Raw genomic sequence first — 24430 nt, 5'->3', positions numbered from 1 at the left:
TTAAAAAAACATTTTATAGATAGCAACACGTTTACGGCAACGGCAAACCCTAAATTTCCATTTAGATTCTCAAATGAACTAGAAAAATTAATCAAGCAAATGGTTAACGTGAAATAACTCCCCTTCGAGTAGAAACAATTAATACACGTACAGATCTGACTAACAAAATACGGATCGAAGCATACCAATCAACGATTACGAGTCATATTAAACAGAAAAAAACAGCGGACACACAGATATCAGGCGCGTAGGTAAGGGTAAGATAGGGGTGTTCGTTGAGCCCCAAATCTTGCTGAGCGCTGGAGGCGCTCTTACTAGGGGGGTCCGGGGGCATGCTCCCCCGGAAATTTTCGAAAATCTAGGTTCCCAGAAACCTCATTTCCTGCATTTTTAGACCCATTTTAGGCGAATCACAAATTTGTTTTACAGCAGCTTTTTAAGCTATATACATCATTTCTGTTGCATAATTGTTTCAACTTAAACAAGAAAGTTCAATGTACATTCCGCGCCCTGCCAAGTTCTGATAGCTATTCGATCTGCTGATAGTCATACACCAAGCTGGTAAACTGCATCATTCTCGGGTGTAGGCCTTCGAACAAATTCACTATCTCGTCAAGATTGACAGGCATATCATATTTGATATGCATTTAGAACCAGGGCGGACATTCTACTCTCTGGCATGGTACACCTCATGTAGTTGTTCAACCTCCTCATTGTGCTTTTTCTTCCGCCAGTATTGATCTTCAAAGGGGGTTCGTTCAAACCCCTCGAACCCCCCTCCTACGCGCCTGGATATTAAAGTACTGCTATTAAAAATAACAGTTACAAGCTTTTCTGAAGATGGCCTCTGCTCAGATTTACCGTCAACTGAAGTCACCAACAACAGTTCTATTATTAAAAACTAATCTGGATGTTCACACTAGGCATACTACTGAGTCTACTGATACTCCTGGGTTCAAATAATTTACCAATCAACAGTCTTTATAAAAGTGAGTACTATTAAACAGAACATTAAACAATCTATTGATATAGTTCTGAGTACAACCACTTAATAGAAAACTACTCCCCCACGGATGATTCAATAGTGAAGACTGTTACGTTTTTATATTGATTTGAACTTGTACAAACATAGGTGTCTACTTCAGTTTATATTCATTATTGCTTTTCCAACAGATATGCTTCATTTCCTCAGTTGTTGTTAATATGAAATGCAGATTTCGACCTCAGTATGTAAAACAAATTAAAAGTGGTTAGGAAATTGAAATAATATTCAATTTCTTCATCTGTTTCTGTGTTGAGCCACTTTCAATTTCCCCTACTAGCCAATTATTGCTGGTGACCCCCCCCCCCCCCCTCGTTCACTCAATTTTTTTTGGTAGCCCCCCCCTTTAGTGCCATTTTTTTTCTCGTGGCCCCCCCCCCCCCTAAATCCCACCAGCCCCCCCATGCTCATAAAAAATGAACGGTCCCTAAGTTGACTAGTATTTTATATTTATGATCGTACGGCCAGCTAAAACTGTGGGCCCCAAATTTTATCACGCACAAAGTATGTCACACCTTGCCGAAATCTACCGCCTGTTTCCTAGACGCATTACCGCGGAGTTTGTCTGTCCTACATGTAATTCCGTAGGTGTGTTTTTACGAAATGTAAACTCTAAGCATGAGTTAGGTATATATACAGGCGCATCATGTTGTATTGTTAAACTCCCTGACGAAGGGTGCGTTAGTCACATGAAACGCGTAGGAGAAATAAAGAAGTTATACAACTACAGTTCGCAGAGTGCTGCTCACTAGTTTAGTTTTTACTAAATAATTTTGTTAAATAGCAGTAGCAACAAAAACTGAATTTCATACATTGTACAGTCTTTTAATTAGAGACTGTCAACAAAACTGGAACATAGTGAGAATGATACAAATGACACAGGATTCTGACAGGATACATACACTCTGTTTTTTTTTTTATAAGAACGTCTAATTTTGGAGCTGAGGCTGAACGTTCTTTTATTTTTTTGCGATTTGAGGCTGAAAACGTTCTTAATGTCTTCTAAAATTACATAGTACACACTATATGTATTTTAATAAATCACCGGACGCGACCAGGAAACCTGTCAAAGTGTATTGCCTGCTGAGATATGGTATCAAGAACTGCTGATTATGACAAACTGAGATGTCTTTCACCATTCTTAATGTAAACATGCCCTTAAGTATTTTAGTTAATTTACACTTGTTGCCTTGATTTTCTATACAGATTACCAAAATAAAAACGTTCTTAATCGACTCTCACCCTGAGGAATGTTCTTAATACGTTCTTAAAATTTTGGTCAATCTCAGCCTCGACGTTCTTATAAAAAAGACTCTCATAAATTAAACAGAGATTATTACAAATATCTACGTTACAAGCACTGCATCTTTTTTTTATTAAAAAAATACACACTGATCTAGTGATTTGGCAGACAATTTTTAGAGGATTTTCAAATAATTTTCTTTAGTTTGCTCTCCTTTAAAACAAGGAATTGCTCATCGTCGAAACTATTTGCAGAGAAACCAAATTTTTGGCAACAATGACTGTTTTATCAGTTTTTAAGCTATCAACCCATGTGAAGACCAACTTAAGATGGACACCATGTTATCACAGACAGTTTACAATAATCAAAGATTAGGACTAACGTTCTATGATCTCGATCCTAGGCTCTCTCTCCTTTGCCAAGTTGGTAATGGTATCATCTTCCCCTGCAAAATATGCAGGGGATACCAGATACGCGTCCCAGTATCCATTCATTCAATCAATGTTGTCCCAAACAACCTCGACTCCAATCTGTATCAGGAGCGCACTCTTTCTATGTCGAATGCAACAATATTAAACCTTGCAGTCAAAAACTGTTATGACAGACACTTGTCAAACCACAGAAAGTAACCGGTCCAACACATTATCTTATTAAGTGGGCTAGGTTTTTGGAAAATGTATGAATTTGGGCCAACAAATTGTTGTTAGTAACGAAGTACCAAGACTGGAGTGGGTGTCCATACAGCAGGGTTCAACTGTAAGCTACTGCATTACAACAAGCTGGAGGTTTCCTATTTTTCTCAGCTTTTCATCACTGTCTATCAGGGTCCGAAATTGCGACTGACTGGTCGCCAATGCGACCAAATATTAGGTGTTGGCGACCAGAAATTTAGAACTGGTCGCCAGCCCCGGGGGGGGGGGGGGGGGGGGCACTTGACCCATGTTTGGGTGTAGGGGTGCCGCTGGGGGTTTGAAACCCTGACCCTGTTTAGGACGAAAGTAACCTTAAATACCTACCCTGTGTAGGACAATGTCCTCAATTTTAAGACCCTATTTAGGACAGAGGACAACATCTAGCTCTTGTGTTCAACAAGTGTTTATTGGCAATAGTAATAACATTTAAAGGCCCACTGCCACTTACTGGACGTGATGTTTCACGCATTGAAACGCGAATACCAATCACAACAGATAAAATAATACACTACCTAGAGGTGATGGCGAAAAATCCCAAAATTTCGCATTAACAGAGGTGAACCTTAAGTGGAAACTCAATTGACGTGAAGCATTGTTCATTAAAATAAATGCGGACTAACGTCTCTGATTTCGGATTGCCAAATACTCGACGACAGTCTTGCAACCATACCCTGTCTAGGACGGGTCCGGGACAGACTCGCTTGAAATTATATACCCTGTTCAGGGCAGAGGGGCCAAAAACCATACCCTATCCAGCGGCACGTCCCCGTATAGCCCATATAGGGGAGTACCCCCCCCACCTAGGTCGCCAGCTTTCGTCCCATCAGCATTTGACATTCCAAGGTAAAAGGGCTTTTTCTAAAAGAAAACATTAAGCTCCCATGGACAGTTGTAGTAAAACGAAGCGACGATTTTACGATCGCCATATTGTTTCAACGGCCTCTCCCAATACGGATGTCGAGGGCGAAAACATGACGTGGCGAGATCCGGCAAGATCAGAAGCATCGGCGCTTACGTATCCTTATTTTATAAATAGTGACGGGCCTGCGCGGTGGGGGACTGGTTTGAGCAATAAAAAAGTGTGAGGGTCTGGCACTAGCTTATTGATCGTCGTTGCGTTTTCGTTCCGTTTAGGCGAAGAACCGAGATACTTCAATTGCACTCTTAGTTGAGTCTAGGTATAGATAGAGGGCCCCCATGTCTTGAACATAGAACTTAATAGGATACCAGCATACTTCCAACTAAATGGAAATAATAAGAGAAAGAAATCCGAAGCCTTCGCAAGAACATAAGCTGGCAAACACGCTTTTTGAGATGTAGGACTCTGTTACCGTTACACGGTTTTTGTGAGTCTCCTTTTATAGCTGTATGTATATTGTGTTAAATGATAACATTTTCTTGAAAGGTTTAATTTTGTGCTTTATTATAATTAAGGTAAATTATACCCTGGCCAGAGAGATTGTTTTCTTTAGTTTGCGGCAAATTAAGAGGCGAAGCCGCGATCATGGCGTGGCAAGCAAGAAACCAAAAAAAAAACAACAACAACAATAACACTTGCTTTTGGCGACCAAACCTTTCCATCTGGCGACCAAAATTTTTAGCTTAGTCGCCAGTTGGCTCCCTTAGAAAAAAAGTTAATTTCGGACCCTGGTCTTATGTCCAGACATTCACCTAACCCTGGATATGGGTACTTTATATAAGACAGAACTTTTTGTCGTTTTTGTATGACTTCATGTTTGACAGAATTAATTGTGTTTTTAAGTAAGAATTAAGCTGTTTTCTCCAAGCCACCATGTTTTCAAAAACTCATTCATTGCACATACTCCATAGACCATGGTTCTACCTGTGGAATCGATAATCCAACTACATAATTCACGAATTTAGTTCTGTCTATCATACAGTTCATGCACCTCATTAGCATGAATTTTTGGACATATCGCTTTAATCATGATTTATATTATCGAATGTGGTTAACATTTTGCCAACTACTTTGTTTCATGGAAATTAATGTTTCATGAGACTCACTGTCATAAAAGACAACACAACAAATCAAGTTCAAAGTTATTCACTGATTGCATACTGTTCATACTGTTCAAGAAGAAAAGCCATACGTTTCCACAAAGTTCCTGCTTGTTTAAAACACTTGCCACACAGGTTGCATTAACAGAGCTCCTCTTGACAAATCCAATAGATGTGTTTTTCAGCACACCCTGTCTGAGCAGGTTTGTGCGGTTAGGTTACTCTTACGACAATCGGAAACATACATGATTTCTTAAAACCTTCCAAGCGGCTAAAACACTTGCTACACTGTTTGGGTTCATAAGCCCTCTCTCCAGTATAGACTCTTTCCAGTTAAGCTTCCTTAGATTTCCAGCTCCACTGTGATGATATAATACCTATCTTCAGTATGGAGTTTCTGATGTTTCCATAAAGTTCCTGCTTGTTTAAAACACTTGCCACACAGGTTGCATTTATAAGGCTTCTCTCCAGTATGGACTCTTTCATGCATCCTTAAGTATCTTTTTTGAGTAAAACACTTGCCACAGTGTTTGCATTCATAGGGCTTCTCTCCAGTATGAACACTTCCATGTTTTTTTAAATCCCCTACATTACGATAACACTTGCCACACTGTTTGCATTCATAGGGCTTCTCTCCAGTATGAACTCTTTCATGTTTCTTTAAATCTCCTGTACCATTAAAACACTTGCCACACTGGTTGCATTTATAAGGCCTCTCTCCAGTATGAACTCTTTCATGCCTCCTCAAATCTCCTGTATCACGAAAACACTTGCCACACTGCTGGCACTCAAAGGGCTTCTCTCCAGAATGAACTCTTTCATGCACCCTTAACGTTTCTGCTCGACTAAAACATTTGCCACACTGTTTGCATTCATAAGGTTCCTCTCCACTATGGACTATTTGGTGTTGCTTCAAAAGTCTTATTTGACCAAAACACTTGCCACACTGTTTGCATTCATAAGGCTTCTCTCCAGTGTGGACTCTTTCATGTCTCTTTAAATCTCCTGTACCAGCAAAACACTTGCCACAGTATTTGCATTCATAAGGCTTCTCTCCAGTATGAACTCTTTCATGCCTCTTCAAACTTCCCGCAAAGCCAAAACACTTGCCACACTGCTGGCACTCAAAGGGCTTCTCTCCAGTGTGAACTCTTTCATGTGCCCTTAACCATTCTGTTCGACTAAAACACTTGCCACACTGTTTACACTCGTAAGGCTTCTCGCCAGTATGGACTCTTTCATGTTTCCTTAACGTTTCTGCTCGTTTGTAACACTTGCCACAGTGTTTACAGTTAAAAGGCTTCTCTCCAGTATGAACTCTTTCGTGCCTCCTCAACTCTCCTGCACCACGAAAACACTTGCCACACTGTTTGCATTCAGAATGCTTCTTCCTTGTATTAGCCTTTGCACCATTCCTGGGATCTTCCATACAGTCAGAAGGTTTGCCAGACATCATAAATAACTTGACTGATGTTCTTTCCTGTTTAATCCACAAAACATAATAAAATTTACTTTGCCAGCATAATTATTTCAATCAAATCAAATTTTTTTTGTGTGACTGCTACCACAGTGAGGGATCATGAAGTGATTGACAAAGGCTACTCTCTAACTGGCGCAAATATATATTGTGGGTCAGTTTTATCCTTGGGTTCAAATTGTTATTTTCCTTTGTTTTTGTAAATTGTAACATTTGATAAATTTTATGACTACAAAACAAAGAAAATAAAAATTGAACCAAAGATAAATTGAACCGCAAGAGACAAAATAATTAATGGGGCCTTTAGTTCACCTTTCTTGTAAATTTCAAAGCATTGTGGTTGCAGTAAGATCAAAAGGGCAAGGCATTATGGTTAATTTTGCGGGCACCACAACACAACATACTGTTCTGCTCTGCTAGCCCCTGGGTTGAGAGTTCAGATAGAGCTAGAGGGATAATCAAAAGGACTAATTCTAGTCGGTGGACCGACTCCACCTGAATGGGTTCTCAGACCACCTCCCTGACGGGTACAGACTACCCCAACTGACCCCCCCCCCCCCTCGTCCCCTGCCTAGGGACCACCCCATAAAATAAACTAAAAAGAGAAGTTTTAATAAATTTAATTAAATCAAGCAGAGATGGTTGCAAGTCCACTCATTTAGAGTGCGGAATTTCATAAAATTTATGTAGTTAGCTCTGGCTCTGGATCAGCTGCATGGGATATGCATGTACAGAGTAAAATACTCTTTGTTCCTTGTAGATGATGAACTGAAGAAGCAAGAGTTGTTTTAAACCTGGATGATAAAACTTTTCGTTCTTCGAATTTTTTTTTCCCTTTACGTGCACGTTCATGAAACTTGCCCCAGGCTTCATAAAATTACAAAGCCACCACTTTCATAGCCTGATGGCCTTGGGTTTATATCTTACGAATAGCTCATAATATTATTTTTGAAATTAAACATGTAAATTTCATTTTTATGTTATTGAAATCATAAGGCCCAGCCCCATAGATGAACCTTGTAACCATTTTACATTATTTTTAATATTCTTTGTACTAAAATCGCAATTTTGCTTCTTAGTGCAATGGTTTTAAAAATAACCCTTCTTTTTATTAGTTTCTGGTTTACTTTTTGTTCTATACCTACTCTCCTCCCCCCACCACCACCCCCACCCACAACCCCCAAGTCTACTTGGGCCCAGTTGTTCAAAGCCTGATTAAGCTAATCCTGGATTAATGTAACTTTAATTCGAGTTTAATTACTAATCAATAAAGATTCTTCCAAAAGATTTTTGCCCCTCAGTTTTGAAATTAGCCTTTACAACCATTTTTAACGAGCGAGATGAAAGCCTCGATTAACTTCTAATCAAAGGTTAGCGTTAATAGGCTTTCGAACAACCCAACCCTGGCGTATTGAGGGGACATCATCTCATATTTTTTGCAACTCACCACCCTCCGGGCCATGGCAGCATTCACTTCCGTTCTGGTATACTATTTTAATAGAATATACCAAACAGAATGGTGGGCTTTGAATCTTAGTTACCATTGATTTTGATAAAGCTTTTGATGCACTAAAACTTTAACTTTCTGTTAAGGATACCACACAAGTTTAACTTCGGACCTTCATTTATCCAATGGATATTACCACTTTTATATAGCAATTTTATCAAGTTATATGATGAATGACATATTTTTGAAACACTGATCTTCATCATGTTGGTGGCCAGAAGGACAATTTACCTGGAGAGCTCTTGGCCATATTTATGCAAACTACACCAAAACAACTAGGACAGGATTCCTGCTCAAAGCTGTATGGTGAACGTCCGGATGCTAAACTCACGTGCCAGGGCAGGTCAAGACATGCTCAAGTTGACCCAGTGTCTGGAAGGGTATTCTCGGGATCCGGGATTTGACCCAAAACTGGTGTGGGATTGGGGAAAACGCAAAATATCTTGACGGGCTTCGGGATTTGACTGCTCCCCGGGAAGGGGGATTCACCAAAATTTAGGTACGGGATGCGGGATTTTTTAGCCTGTCTGTCTTTCGTGAAAACAGAGAAGCTAATAGTGGCTCATATATCAATTAACTTTTTACAAAAGTTACTTTCTGCATGTTTCCGATAATAGGCTAGGCTGGTGTTACGTCTGTCAACGGACTCATTGGTTTACAATTTTTACAATATTTTACAATAAAAAATTTCACAATTGGCAAATCGTTAACTCTACACGTACCTCAAACTCGCATGGTTCTACCATAAGGGCCCAGTTGTTCAAAGCCAGATTAAGCTAATCCTGGATTAACCTGAACTTTGATTCGAGTTTAATTACTAATCAATAAAGATTCTTCAAAATGATTTTGGCTCTCAGTTTTGACTTAGACTTTATAATAATAATAATAATCTGTATTCTTATATTGTGCGCTTTGCATAAAATGATCAAGCGCGCATTTCATATAATAATTAATTACAGAGCATCTATGTAATTCTTGGTTTTCACATGACGTCACCAAATTCTAGAATTCAAAACTGGGAGGCCTAAAAAAATTTTACCTTCATTCAAGGAAAGATTACCTAAAAATATGTCGGTTCACAATTTCTTAGCTCAATGTCGTGCTTCCTTTCGAAAATAGAACACTTTCAATTTCCAAGTTTCCATCGTGCGTGACATCAGGAGGACGGCCGTGACAAAGCTTTTCCATATCTTAAAAATGACTCTTCGGGTGATTTTCAGCATTCTAAACAATTTAAGTTTGAGGAGAAATATTAATCTAAACATTCGAAAATTCACAAGGGCAAACAAACATCTTTTCGGGCAAAAGCTAGCCTGTTCCAGGCTCCTAGAGAGAAGCGCGAAGGAGAGGGCGAGGGGACGAAAATGAGGGGGGCTGGGGAGAGAAAACGACGGAAAGAAGAGGAGCCTGTAATCATTCTCTTAAACACCTCATGCCGGTATACCAGCTCCCGGTATACCCTCTGATTGGTGAGTTTTGACAGTTCAGACATCACTCAAAAGTTATCGCGAAAGAATCTGAAAGAGTCAAAATGGCGAGTGTGTCACACGCGCGGGGTTTTGATGAGACTGAGTTTAATGCAGTTTTAGAGAATTGTCTTCGAGATTTTCCGCAAGTTAAAGTACTCAGGAAGGAGCAAAAGCGTGCCTTCTCAATCTAGCTCGTGGGAAAGACGTTTTCGCCATTCTACCCACCGGTTTCGGGAAGAGCTTGATATTTCAACTGTTTCCTTGAGTCTCGAGTGCTTTGTGCTCAAGTGAAGTCAAGCCGCTGTCAACCATTATAGTGGTTTCTCCGTTGGTTTCAGTGATGAGAGATCAGGTCGAGCAGTTAAAACAACTAGGGTTCTCGGCCGCAGCAATAGGAATTGGCAACGAATGTATAACAAATGCTATAGCTCTCGAAAGCAAGAGACAACAATGATAAGCTTTGAAAGACGAGGATCTGCTAGACACTCATATCCGTGATAAACAAACATCCTGCGGCAGTTTCAATCTTCCCGCAGTGATATGCAATAGCATAAGCATGAATTCACAAGTAAAGAAATCCACGGATCCTGTATCTTCACAGATAAAATTTATTTAGCGCTACCTGAAATCTTGCAGTTAATCCTAGCCGCTAAACTTTAACAAATGCCACAGAGCTAGCATACACAATGGCATATCAAAATCTAATCCTAACGGCTTAGAATGATCAGTAAGAAACTCTCCATTCAGTATATATGAGAATTCCCCCTCACGATCAAGATAAACACCATTAAGCAGAGCGGTCGCATCACGTTTTGATCAAAAGGGAAGAAGCTCTTATACAAAAGAGAAATCGTTTAAAGACATGCTTGCATTGTAAAAGCTTTTATCAAAACAACGCACACACAGTGGGAGTCGTGCAGGTCTGTCAACCGCATTTTAACATATTTAAACGTGCCATAAATTCTGGCCAGGATCCTCACACAAATGAGGCAGCTGACGCTGGAAAGCTCTTTGTTTCTTAAAAGCTTGCGAAGATACAACCAAGCGAAGACACAACATCTGCCAACACTAGAGTCTCGTCGCTCGATAACGTCGCGTTAATAAGTTCCTTATTTCGAACGGTGTTGAACAAGTACACCCGGGGAACTTTCGTTCCAAGACACGTCAAATTTTTTTGGCAAAATCTACAGGATTTTTTTAGGGTTGAAATCTCAAACCCGGAGAACCTTTCGGTGTCTGTGACATCGAAGCGATGTAAGGACAACCGCACGAACTCGAGAACTCGCGTGAGTAATCGAAACCCGGACAATGAAAAGTTTGACATTTTGACATGTTGACACATTTTGGAAAAAGGGGGCGGCATGAGGTGTTTAAGAGAATGATTACAGGCTCCTCTTCTTCCCATCTTTTTCTCTCCCCAGCCCCCCTTGTTTTCGTCCCCTCGCCCTCTCCTACGCGCTTCTCTCTAGGAGCCTGGAACAGGCTAGGCAAAAGCGAACTCCAGATGTTTTTTCGTATTTCCGGCCGCCATGTTTGTGCCCCTCAGAGGGATACAAACATGGCGTCTCCATACTAAGCTCTATAAATTTATGTGGAACATTTTGACAAATAACTTGAGTATGGAATGCCGCACAGACCTGACACTTGAACAGATGCCTTATTTATTTATCCTCTATACCATGTCAATTTCTTGACTTCATTCATGGAATGGTTTCGATTTTTTTTTCAATGGCGTGACAGTGAAAACCGAGAATACTTATTAAAAATATACCATAGTAAAAATCGAAATACACAATGCATGTCAAGATAATAAAAAATTTTATTGATGCTTATCCGTACTAGTTTTCCTTACCTTTAGCTTGAAATTAGGCTTTAAAATCACTTTTAAAGAGCGAGATGAAAACCTTGGTTAACTTTTAATCGTAGATTAGCGTTAATCGGCTTTCGAACAACCTGGTGCTGATCATTGGAAGCAATGGCAGCGAACAGCGTGGACCCTGTTAAGACAGTTCGAGTTTTGGTGTCCTTTTATCTTACAACAGAGTCTGATCAAAATTCTGGTCAGCCGATTCATAAAGAGAAATTTAATGTGCCAATCTCAACAGAGAACCATAGAGAATTAAACATTTTGAAGTGCCACCTTCATGATTTTACTGGCCTCGCAGATATTGCGCTGAGCAAAGGCTTGGGGAGAAGCCTCGACATTTCAATCGCACGAGTGCATAAGGCGGTCGGTGGTGATAATGAGACGTTTTCAGTGTGCAAGAGTGACAGGCCTGCACGACTCCCTAGTGTGTGTTTTAGCCTTTTTTATTTGGCAAGATTCGTTTATTCTCCTTTGGTTTTTGAAGGAGTGCCAGTTTCCTTTTTTCAAATTGCACTTCTAAGAAGGTCCTTTGAACAATGTTCTCGGGATAACCTCTTTGCTGTAGGCGTGATTTAAGATTTTGAATTTGCTCTTCAAATATTTTTCTAGAAGAGTTTGTTCTGAGAAGTCTCAGAGCCTTGCCTTTAATGAAGCCTTTTTTGACCCCTGGTGGGTGGCATGAAGAGAAGTGCGTATATTGAAATGTTTCAGTGTTTGAATTGCGTACGCACATCAAGAACTGAATAGCTTCTGAATCTTTCACCTTTATAAATGTTTGTATCCAGAAATGTCGTTTCTGTTTCTGAAATTTCAGCCGTAAATTTAATTGTCTTGTGGTGTTTGTTTGCTTGCTCAATGAACTGCTTGCTCAATGAACTGCAGACATATTTTCCCAGAGGGAAAATATGCTGTTTATATATCTTTTCCAAATGAGCGGTTTTAATGCGCTTGGTTTAAAATCTCCGTTTCAACCTTAGCCATGAAGATATTGGCAAAGGTGACTGCCATTTTTGTGCCCATGGCTGTACCATGGGTTTGCAGGTAGTGACAGAACTGGAATGAATTTTCTTGGAGAATTAAACTTAGCGCTCTTTCAAGTAGCCGTATATGGATAGGGATAGGAGGTTCGTTTTCGTTGAATTTTTCGTATGCTCTGCATACGCTGAGTATGCAGAGCATAAGGCGAGTAAAGGCTCGTTACGTCCATTGAAAAAAGTATAACGCATTTGACCTTCTTTTATTATATCTTGCGTGTTGATGACTACAGTTGTAGTTCCTTTGTCTGCCTTTTTTAAAAATGTATTGTAGTGTCACGCTTCAAGGCATTGAGAACCTCGCGTTCGGCGGGTGGCAGATTGTTTTTAGGCTTTGCTAATTCTATTGTGTGGTTCCAGAAAATATCCATACCCCTCCCACGGAAGACATTTTTGCTCTAACCCCCCCACCCCCTCGGAATTTCCGTTCCAGAGGGTTTATGATGACCCCCCCCCACCCCTCCAGAATTTCCTTGTTTTTAAAACCCTCTTCCATGAACCCCTCAGCAGTTCAAAATCCATTTAGACTAGGAAAATTGACTACTCACACTATTACGATCAATTTTTTTATTATTGAAGCGACGTCGACGTCTCTAGTTCAGCTATTTTAAAATTTACAACACTGCGCTATTTTACTTGTTTATCCTTTTGCTTAAACTATATCCGGAAAAAATTAGATAGAACTCTAAAATGGTCGATTTTTTTTTTCGTCAAAAAAACACGGTTGTATTCTTTGTTGTTGCGTAGTTTACGTTTATAACTTTCTCGAGCGCTTAAGAAATTATCTCTATCACGTTACAACTTTTCTTTTTCACCTAAAATTACGACGGCCTTGCAAATTCCATTTTCGTAATGACGTCTGCAGAAAAACATTTGCTAATTTACCGTGAAGAAACCACTATGAATACAAGTTGCACATTGAATATACGATGCTGGGTGTTTTATTTATCAAGTAGAATTTGAAGAACTTTGAAAACCCAGTCGAAAACTGGCTGCATGCACAAGAATTAAAAGCCGCCTTTGAGAACAGTTTCAAAAGGTTCTAGGTTCAAAACTTCAAAATTAATTAGTCCGTGGCAATGAATGATTTTCCAGTAATCAGATACCTATGTTATGCGCACAGGATTCTGGGATCGCCAGGGGGCAAACATTGCAAGTCGCCAGAAAGAAATGTATAGCATAAAGTTGTTTCTTCGTCAAAAACAGTGATTTCGGGCAAAAAATAACGCATTTTCGCCGTGATTTTGTGAGAAGCGGAGGTGACTAATGTTGGTGCATGGAAGTTGTAAGATTTTGTGTTATAACTGGGATGAAATCTATCGATAAATGCGAAATGTTGATTGTGCAATCTACTGAATCTACACCAAGTAATGGTGACCAATAGTCTCAAAATAATACAAACGTAGGCATTAATTTGAGGGGATTGACTCAATAAAGCCTTTTCAGTTGTAATTGTATGTGTGCCGATAAAACAACCTATGCCAGGTGGTGATCACTGTGCTATATGAGTGTATAAATATAGGGTTGACAAGCCTTCGCGCTCACGTGCGTGTTTTAGTTTTGCCCTCACGGGTATATCTTTATGAGAACATCCTCTTATTTATGAAATGAGCGGTGTCCCCCATAAATTTCCTTTAAGAGCTTGATTTTCGTCTTATTAAATGCCATTTATGGTTTGTAGGATTTGCGTGATGTTAATAATAATAATAATAATAATCTTTATTGAGGAAATCAATGTCACTAATAAGTGATTTACAAAAGAGTCCTCGAAAATTAAAAAGAATAAAAAAAAAAAAATAAAGAAAAATAAAGACTAATATATGAATATATAAAAATTAGACTAAAGACTATTTACATTTCTTACCACTCTTTTAAAACTAGCTAATGATGGGCTTTGTCTGATTGAAAGGTCTAATTTATTCCAATCGTTTGAGGCAAAATTTGTCGATGTCCAATGCCCCCAGTTCCTACTAGATGCACTCTTACGGATATTATTTTTACATCTAGTATTATAATCGTGTTTATCCTTATATGTTCACTGTCGCATGTTTTGTATTTTGATCTCAAAGGTCATTTCTGGGTTATGCGTATTGTTTATTAGAACTCTTGTTGTTTCTGTTTAGCGACTACCGTTCTTATGTACTTTATGGCATTTGGTTCAGGTTTGGTATGGGCCATTTCAGTGCATCCGGTGACAGTATCGCCTCTGTTTTTATCACTGTAAGGATAGGATTTGAACGGTGTACAAGTATCTTGCAGCTTTTGTGTATCTGAGCCCGGCTATAAGCTTTTGCGGTTGTCACAAGATGTTGTGTGTCTTATCACGGCTATCTGTCTTTTGATCCTTTCTTTATCATTGTAGCTTGTTTGAAAGCTATGCAATGCGTTAAATTGAGGGCTTAAGTCCTCTTTAGTCCGTTTGTGTTTTTGTTAATATCACTTCGGCGATCCGCTCTGCAACTGTGAGGTTTGTGTAGTGGGAGCTTTAGTTAGTATTTTCCTCCTGTGTTTTGACTACGCCACTGAATGATTAGACAATTATCCTGAGTTAGCATTCTCGTTGCTCTGGCCAGGGAAGATTTCCCCGTGTTAACTATCACTGGTTTCAACCCTCCACAGCACAATAACTCGGTAATTTCCATCCCCTCGCACAATAATTTCTCTTCTTTGTTTGGGTAAAATTTCAGCAGCCATGAAGTTATAACACACGTACGTAACTAAAAAGAAAACAAACTCGACACACATAATTACAACTGAAAAGCTTTATTGAGTCAATCCCCTCAAATTCACACCTAAGCTGCCTAAGTTTGTACTTTTTCAATACAATAACTTGATCTAGATTCAGTAGATTTCACAATCAACCTTACGCAAGAGTATTTATCGATAGATTTTATCGCATCAACCACACAAAAACTTACAATTTCCACGCACAAACATTAGTCACCTCCGCTTCTCACAAAATCACGGCTAAAATGCGTTACTCTTTGTCCAAAACCACTGCTTTTGACAAAGAAACAACTTTACGCCATACATTTCTTTCTAGCGACTAGCAATGTTTGCCCCCTGGCGATCCCAAAATCCTTTGCGCATTCATGGGTCTCTGATTACTGGAAAATCATTCATTGGATTCACGTCTCGGCACTTAATACAAATAGTTATCTCCGCACTGAGTTCGTGAATGAAATGAATTTGAGAAAGAAAAAGAGTTTGTGTTTTTAACATTTTATGTCAAGTTTTTATCAAATAAACGTCGCTGTTTCACGTCCCATGGGATTCAATCTTGAACAAAATTTGCATACATCGAAAAAGTTGTGCATTTGATTCAGTGGCGGATCAAATTTCGACTGCAATGTACATCAATATTCACTGGATGGAACTATCTCTGCAGAATCTTTTCTCTTTCTTCCAGAAATCTTTTTTGTGAAAGATTGCATTGAAGAAATGACACGTTTTGTGGCCGCGGAAAAATAATTTTCGGTGGGAAATAAATAAATAAGCGCTCCACGCCCGTTGTACATTAATTTCGCCGTGTCAGAAATAGATTTCAACCGCAAACTAACCTGCGGAATTTATGCGAAAGGCCATGCTCATCAAAAAAGTCGCTTTGTTCAGAAACCTTTTAATCTCACTCATTTGATGCTACAATACGAGTAAAGAGGGCTTTTATTTATATCAAACCTCGATTTTCAAACGATTGTGAAATCACAGCCATGCTCGGCATGATATGAGGCTGACTGATCGCGCCGCGAAGTCGAACCTCAAAGAAAAATACCTGTCACGCCGCCGTTACTTTCGCTTACCGGACAACACTTCCACCAAAATGATTTTTTCCAGAATGATTCATCATTTTCGCTGCTTTTGTTTCAAAACAACATACGTAAATATGTTTTTGTGCTTCAGATCGATCATATGTTGCTTTCAATGTTTTGTACATGGTTCGTGATCCTTTGGAAAACTAGTTCCCCACGAAACCCCCCTACCCTTCGGAAATTACTGCCCTTTAACCCCCCCTCCCCCTCGGAATTTCCAAAGGTCTTCCGTGGGGGGGGTATGGATATTTTCTGGAACCACACATTTCTTTTTTAAAACAGGCGTAAATTCAAAATATCAATCGAAAGGGCCAATCTACATCCGATCTTAAATTTATTGGCTTTTGCGGAAATGATTTTTTTAAATGCATTTTTTTGGGAAAGAAAAAACAGGTTTCGGGATAGCGGTGAAAAAAACTACTGCAGGGGTTCCGAATTCTCGTGAGAAAGGAGCGGGAATGTGGGATCAGGACCCCCCCCCCCCCCCCCCACTCCTTCCAGACTCTGTTGACCAAGCCCATTTTAACCGCTGACCAGCTGTCCAAAGTTCGATTTATACATATTTGTACAGTGCGTTTGACGTTTGAGGATGTTCGATATACATGTGCGCGGTTCGATTTATTTCTGTATAGTTCAATGATATTTGTGCAAGTTCAATGTATAATTTTTGTGTATGCGGTTCGATTTATTTTTTGCTGTTTTAACATTAAATTAATGACTTTTATTTTATTTGTACGTGTTAACCTTTATTAAACGCATTTTTGATAATTTTGCCCGTGACTGTACGCCATAGTTCAGCGGTTCTGCTTGGTTATATAAGCTTATAAGTGTATTCGTTTCTGTTTTGTACGCAATTAAAACTGGCCCAGTATTCTGTAGTTTAGCCGCCTGATATTTAAGGCTTGCAGGCAGCCAATAATTAAAGTCAAATTTTGCCAAAATTAGCCGCCACTGTCCCACACAAACACTGTATTTCGGGGAATGCTCAAGACGTACTGTTCAAAAACATGGCAGAACGGAGGGGACACACCAACAACCTCAAAACCTTCATTTGCACGCTAAAATCATTTATGCTCGTCTCTATTGAGTAATGGTATCACATAACGACCTCTAATTTGTTTGAAAATACACTGAAAAGCTTATCTTACCTTTCAGTAAATGGAATCTTGTCCCTTACTCAATCATAAAACGCTTACTGTTCGAAGGCCGAGGAGTGGAGAATGGGGCGGTTACTCAGCACCAGCTACCATAGAACTCAAGCTCTCGGGGGGAGGGGTGAGGGGAGAAAAAGCGAGAGCTTGTAGTCCTTTTACGGTCGTCTCCTTTACGGAGGGTGTGAACTGCAGGTTGCAGGTTGTAGCCTATTTTTGTTTTATTTTTCAACAGCGAAATAGCAAAACCAGGAAGCTGCGCCTAAATAAACAATGAAACACGGCAATATTCTCGACATTTATCTCATCGAGTCTTCCATATCCACGTTCTATTAGCTTTCAAATGACGTATTATTTTATCTAACAGATTCATTCAAATAAACCGGAGTAAAACATTCTATTATGCGGGTGTATTTATGCGAGTTTATATATTTATATTTTTTTTCTATATTTTAATTTTCAACCTGCAACCTGCAACCTCCAACCTGTAGTTTACACCCTCCGTCTCTTTTCAGGCCTCGTTCTTTAATAATATAATTAAATTGTATACCTGCCAACTCTCACACATTGTGCGTGAGTTTCACGCCTGTCACGCATCAAGAACAATACACCAGACTCACAAATCCGGACGAGTTGTTCTTTAACACATGATTAATGACAAAAATTCAATTAATTTCCATTAAAAAGGTGCCGTAATTTTGACTTTGTGTCCCAACTGTATTGCAACAGCTTTACAACTGTATCGAAAAAGGGTAGTTTCTTGGTGTTGCGGATCACCGAATGACGTCATATTTCTCAGTTGTTGTAGTGTTGTTCCGATATATCACCCCGGGGAGGGGGGGGGGGTACTCCCTTAAATGGACTATAGAGGTATGTGCGGTACCAAAGGGTATGGTTTTTCAGCCACTTTGGTCATAAATAGGGTATCGATTTTAGCCATTTTGCTTCCAGTTTGGCAATAAATAGGGTATCAATTTTTGCACTTTAATCTTGAATTCGTTTTTTTTTTTTTTTTTTTTCTCTGGCCAGAGACAGAGTAGAGACTTCTTCATCATGATGTTTACAGCAACTGTGTACGTGCCGCAACGGCTTGTCACGAGCTCCGGTCACGGGCTGGACTCCAGGGGTTTTTGAACTGAAATTGACCAGACACTATCAGGTCATAAATACTTATGGGGTATCAAATTTTTGGTCAGGTCATAAATAAGGTAGGGAAAAATCGCAGATTTTGGTCATAAATAGGATAAGGGTTTTGGGAAGCGGGGCGCACACCCCTATCCATTTTTTTGGGTTAGTACCCCCCCCCCCCCCCCGAGGGGCGTGGGTCTCTGGGGTTTTATTGACCTGACAGCCAGGAAGCTCAACATTTGACCTTCGAACCAGCTGCTACATCATTCAAAAACTCCTAAATATTCAGTAGTTATAAACGGTGACCATTTACGTTAATAATATGCTGAAGTGAATCATAAGCTTGAATTACGGCTGTAATAAATGAAGGTCTGAGAGCATAACCGACTTATGTCGAATTTTAGCGCAGCTTTCGATTTCGCACGGATTTGTACGAATTTTGGCTCTCCCTGCTTTGGAAAACATTTCGCGGTTTTACAATCGTGGACAAAACTCCTTGAGAAAACCAAACGCGAACAGAACAAAAACCACTTGCTTACTTCTCCCTCCCACCCCCTCCCCCTATGCAATGAGAAGCGAACACAGACAGAAAAACCACTCACTTACTGTTTCTCCCTTCATAATTCTACCACAGTTACTTCTCCCTCCCCCCCTCCCCCTTATGCAATGTTGATGCTTGCCAGGAAACTGTTCGTGACCCAAAAGACAACATTGAGTCAGGGGGAGGGGGAGGGGGATTTGGTAGTTTGCTTGTCTACAAGTGAACGCGCTTGGAAGGCAAATTTTTTTATAGGTTTTGTCCACGGCAGATTCGTTTTCCAAATTATCGGTAGGCTAAAAGTTTCCACTGTCCACGAGCCGTGTTTAGCCGCACCAGTTGTTGTTTCTATAAGTAACGTTTGAGATGATATCATGGTTTGCTTTTGCGGGTTGTAACAAGCCCAAAATAGATCAAGGCAGTCGGGGTAAACAACTTGCGTATCGTACTGGCTAGCTGGTTTCGCTTTTGTTTGGTGAAGTTTGTAAACGCACGACATCTATGGATCTTTTGAAAAGTTATGAAATTGACGAATGCAGTTCACAGGAACTGGTGGAAATGTTGTTCAAAGAATCCCTCCTTGGTAGTCATGACTGTGCCGTGGCGAATTTTTCAATTCGATTATCAAATCCCGCGGGAGCATCAGAGACAAATCCCGCCATGTGCAAGGTTGCCAGGCTTGAAATTCGGTATGTAACGATTAACTTGACAATTTCAAGGCAATGATTCAATAAAAGTACGATTAACATAGATTTTCAACGGTTAACACCGACTGCTCTTAAAAATAATAGATAGTCTTATAGAACTGCCGTTAATCGTTGTTAATCGTTGTTAATCGTTGAAATGGCTACATGTCTTCCTGTTAATCGTGTAGAATGCTAGTATTTTGCGTTATCAAGAGTGATATGTCGACAAACGGGACAAAGCTGGATTTTACGCCAGGAAATGGACACATTTTCTCTTGGAGAATGTAACTGTTTACATTTCGGACATTCCTGTCACGTACGTAGTAGTTTGTAACAGAATCAAATAAAAGCGTGACAGCATTCTTTTCGTTGCTCCCGCGGAAAACACCGCTTTCGTGTGCCGTGTTTCAAAGACAACGAGTGTATATTGAATACAAGTATTTAATCCTCAGAGCATTGTCCTTTTGGTCATCCAGTGTCTATAATGTTACCGATATATCTTTACAAGATGGTCAAATTTCTCAATGGCATTAATACGAAACACAAAGCGGCGTGAAAAAAATACTGGACAATGGTTTTCAATCGAATTGCAGTTCACATGCAACAGTTTGGACAAATCCGAGCTACATCGAAAAACGGGCTGAAATTCGACATAAGTCGGTTATGCTCCCAGCCCTTCAAATCTGAGAGCACAAAGTTTATCCACTTGGATGCACTTACCGCAACAATATTAAACCTTGCAGTCAAACCCTGTTAAATTACAGGCACTTGTCACACCACAGAGAGTGACTGTTCCAAAACATTATCTGTATTAAACGAGCTAGGTTTTTGGAAAATGTATTTATCTGGGCCAACAAACTGTTGTTCGTAACGAAGTGACCATATTGGAGTGGGTGTCCGTACAGCTGGGTTCAACTAAAAGGTACTGCATTACAACTAGCTGGAGGTTTCCTATTTTTCTCAGCTTTTCATCACTGTCTTGTGTCCAGAAATTAACCTAACCCTGGATATGGGTGCTTTATATAAGACAGAACTTTTTGGCAGTTTTTATGACTTCATGTTTGACAGAATTATTTGTGTTCTAGTAAGAATTAAAGGGGAAGTATCACGCAAATTTGCTGTCATTTCAAAACCCAAAAATGTTTGTCGGTCAGCAGAAATCCTGACAAATAATAATTAAAAATTATTGTCAAGTTTGTTATAAATTATCACCCCAGTGCAATAAAACTGTCGATTAGTGCCTCTGGCCAGAGACAGAGTAGGCCGGTATGGATTGGAACTTGAAAAATGTTAGGCTAATGTTTTTCAAGTTCTCGCATTTTTGTTTCTAAAATGCGCTAGGACAGATCACGAGTTGTTCCTTTCAAGAATTGAGTTGATTTCTTTCCTCTCCTCATTCTAGAATTATTTGGCAGCTGATTAAAGGTCTTATTTCATCATTTTTAACAAAAGATATCAAAAACCCCATGATACTTCCCCTTTAAGGTTTGGATGATTCATCGTCATCCTGCTCTAAAGCAGTGGAAATGTTTGTCGGCTGTTTTCTCCAAGCCACCATGTTTTCAAAAACACATTCATTGCACATACTCCATAGAGCATAGTTCTACCTGTGGGATTGAAAATACAACTACATAATTCACGAATTTAGTTCTGTCTATCATACAGTTCATGCATCTCATTAGCATGAATTTCTGGACAATTTATCTCTACGTATAAGATTGACAGGATGACAGGATGTCATCCAAACGTCGAAATCTCTCCGCGTTAGTTTTTCTGCTAAATTTATCTCTAATCATGATATTTTACATTTATCGAATATGGTTAACATTTTGCCAACTACTTTGTTTCATGGAAATGTTTCATGAGACCCACTGTCATAAAAGACAACACAACAAATCAAGTTCAAAGTTATTCACTGATTATATGCTGTTTATAATGTTCAAGAAGGAAAGCTATACGTTTCCATAAAGTTCCTGCTTGTTAAAACACTTGCCACACAGGTTGCATTAACAGAGCTTCTCTTGACAAATCCAATGGATGTGTTTCTCAGCACACCCTGTCTGAGTAGTTTTGTCCTGTTAGGATACTTTACGACAATTGGAAACATCCTTGTGGGACCTGACATGATTTCTTAAACCTTCCAAGCGGCTAAAACACTTGCTACACCATTTACGTTCATAAGCCCTCTCTCTAGTATAGACTATTTCCAGTTAAGTTTCCTTAGATTTCCAGCTCCACTGTGATGATATAATACCTATCTCCAGTATGGACTTTCCGATGTTTCCTTAAAGTTCCTGCTTGTTTAAAACACTTACCACACAGGTTGCATTCAAAAGGCTTCTCTCCAGCATGAACTCTTACATGTTTTCTAAAATATTCTACATTACGATAACACTTGTCACAGTGTTTGCATTCATAGGGCTTCCCTCCAATATGAATTCTTTCATGTTTTCTTAAATCTCTTACATCACGATAACACTTGCCACACTGTTTGCATTCATATGGCTTCTCTCCAGTATGGACTATTTGGTGTTGCCTCAAATTTCCTATTTGACCAAAACACTTGCCACACTGTTTGCATTCATAAGGCTTCTCTCCAGTATGAACTCTTTCATGCCTCCTCAAATCTCCTGTATTACGACAACATTTGCCACACTGCTGGCACTCAAAGGGCTTCTCTCCAGTGTGATCTCTTTCATGCACCCTTAATGTTTCTGTTCGACTAAAACATTTGCCACACTGTTTACACTTGTAAGGCTTCTCACCAGTATGGACTCTTTCATGTTTCCTTAACGTTTCTGCACGTTTGAAACAATTGCCACAGTGCTTACAGTTAAAAGGCTTCTCTCCAGTATGAATTCTTTCGTGCCTCCTCAAGTCTTCTGTACCACGAAAACACTTGCCACACTGTTTGCATTCACAATGCTTATTCCTTGTATTAGCCCTTGCACCATTCCTGAGATCTTCCGTACAGTCAGAAGGTTTGCCAGACATCAAATAACTTGACATCATGTTCTTTCCTGTTTAATCCACAAAACATAATAAATTAACTTTGCCAGCCTAATTATTTCAATCCAATCTAGTTTTGGTGCAGTAAAAGCTATTGATGATTGCTACCACAGTGAGGGATCATGGAGAGATTGAGCAAGGCTACTCTCTAACTGGCGCAAACATATATTGTGGGTCAGTTTTATCCTTGGGTTCAAATTGTTATTTTCCTTTGTTTTTGTAAATTGTAACATTTGATAAATTTTATGACTATAAAACAAAGAAAATAAAAATTGAACCAAGAATAAATTGAACCACAAGAGACAAAATAATTAATGGGGCCTTTAGTTCACCTTTCTTGCAAAATTCAAAGCATTGTGGTTGCAGTAAGATCAAAAGGACAAGGCATTATGGTTAATTTTGCGGACACCATAATACAACATGCTGCTCTGCTCTGCCTGCTCCTGGCTCAAGAGTTCAGATAGAGCTAGAGGGATAATCAAAAGGACTGATTCTAATCCGTGGACCGACTCCACCTGAATGGGTTCTCAGGCCACCTCACTGACAGGTACAGACTACCCCCTAGTGAAGCCCTCTAGGGATCACCCCATAAAAAGAAAAAAAAAAGAGAGGTTTTAAAAAATTGACTTATGGCAAGCAGACATGGTCGCAAGTACAGTCATGCAATATTTAGAGTGTGATTATTATTTCATGTAGTTACATGTAGCTCTGGCTACGGATCAGCAGCATGGTGTACACGTAGTAAAATGCTTATTAATTATTGCAAGAGGTTGAGCAAAATATCGAGATTTGTCAGTTGATCTGCCATTTTCACACAAGAGCGTGGTTTCAATTACACACGAGCAGAATACACTGTATCATTTGCAGCAAAACACAGTTGGACAGTATTATGCATCAGAAGACCATTATTTGCAGGTCAGGTGGTTTGCTCTCGACCAAAGATAAGGAAGAAAAAAACATCGAATGATAATATTTGTTCCTTGTGGAAGATGAAATGAAGAAGCAAGAGTATGTTTTAAATCTGGATGATAAAACTGTTCGTTCTTTGAATTTTCTCTACCATTTTGTTTGGCCAAGTCTCCTATGGGTTCATGAAACTTCCCCCAGGCGTCATAAAATTACAAAACCACCACTTTCATGGCCTGATGGGTTTATATCTTACGAATATCATAATATTATTTTTGAAGTTAAACATGTAAACTTCATTTTTTTTTTATCGAAAATATCATAAGGCTCAGCCCCATAGATAAACTTTGACATCATTTTAAATTATTTTCAATAATCTTTGTAGTAAAATCACAATTTGCTTCTTAGCACAATGAATTTACAATAAATGCTTCTTTTTAATTAGTTTCTGGATTACCTCTTGTTCGATACCTGCTCTAGTCTAGTCTGTCTCTGTCAAAAAACATGGCGGCCGGCGCAGTCAGGTTACACAAACAAGCTCAAAACCTTCATTTGCACGCTAAAATTACTTTATCCTCGTCTCTATCGAGTAATGGTATCACCCATTTAGCTGAAAATACACTGAAAGGCTTATCTTACCTTTCAGTATAAAAGAAATCTTGTCCCTTGATCAATCACAAAACGCTCACTGTTCGGATTGGAGTGGAGAACGGGGCGGTTACTCAGCACCAGCTAGGACAAGCCTAGCCTGCGAGCAAGCTCTCGGGGGGAGGGGGGAGGGGAGAAGGAGCGAGAGCTTGCGGGGTCCTCGCCTTTCAGGCCTCGTTCTTTAATGGTATAGTTACAACTCTGA

At 39.5% G+C, this 24430-nt stretch overlaps 2 protein-coding genes across 2 annotated transcripts; both read right to left on the bottom strand.

The window, feature by feature from the left end:
• Positions 1-4370: 4370 nt before the first annotated feature.
• Positions 4371-17383, bottom strand: LOC146487363 (uncharacterized). The gene is made up of 2 exons (XM_085087348.1): positions 17308-17383; positions 4371-6476 (listed from the first exon to the last, which is right to left on the bottom strand). The coding sequence occupies exon 2, from the start codon at positions 6450-6452 to the stop codon at positions 5340-5342; it is 1113 nt and encodes a 370-aa protein (XP_084943474.1). The 5' UTR covers positions 6453-6476; positions 17308-17383; the 3' UTR covers positions 4371-5339.
• A 3100-nt stretch (positions 17384-20483) lies between these two features.
• On the bottom strand, positions 20484-24272 carry LOC146487362 (uncharacterized). The gene is made up of 2 exons (XM_085087359.1): positions 24217-24272; positions 20484-22682 (listed from the first exon to the last, which is right to left on the bottom strand). Exon 2 carries the CDS (start codon positions 22672-22674, stop codon positions 21883-21885), a length of 792 nt encoding a protein of 263 aa, XP_084943485.1. The 5' UTR covers positions 22675-22682; positions 24217-24272; the 3' UTR covers positions 20484-21882.
• Between the last annotated feature and the right edge of the window lie 158 nt (positions 24273-24430).

This window comes from Pavona decussata, unplaced genomic scaffold, assembly GCF_977016875.1.
Source record: "Pavona decussata unplaced genomic scaffold, jaPavDecu1.1 SCAFFOLD_16, whole genome shotgun sequence".
NCBI classification, from domain to species: Eukaryota; Metazoa; Cnidaria; class Anthozoa; order Scleractinia; family Agariciidae; genus Pavona; species Pavona decussata.
This window is presented reverse-complemented; position numbering and strand designations above follow the sequence as displayed.

Bases quoted from the DNA above. Each gene is read 5' to 3' on its own strand.
- LOC146487363 (XM_085087348.1), bottom strand. From the start codon at position 6,452: ATGATGTCTGGCAAACCTTCTGACTGTATGGAAGATCCCAGGAATGGT.
- LOC146487362 (XM_085087359.1), bottom strand. From the start codon at position 22,674: ATGATGTCAAGTTATTTGATGTCTGGCAAACCTTCTGACTGTACGGAA.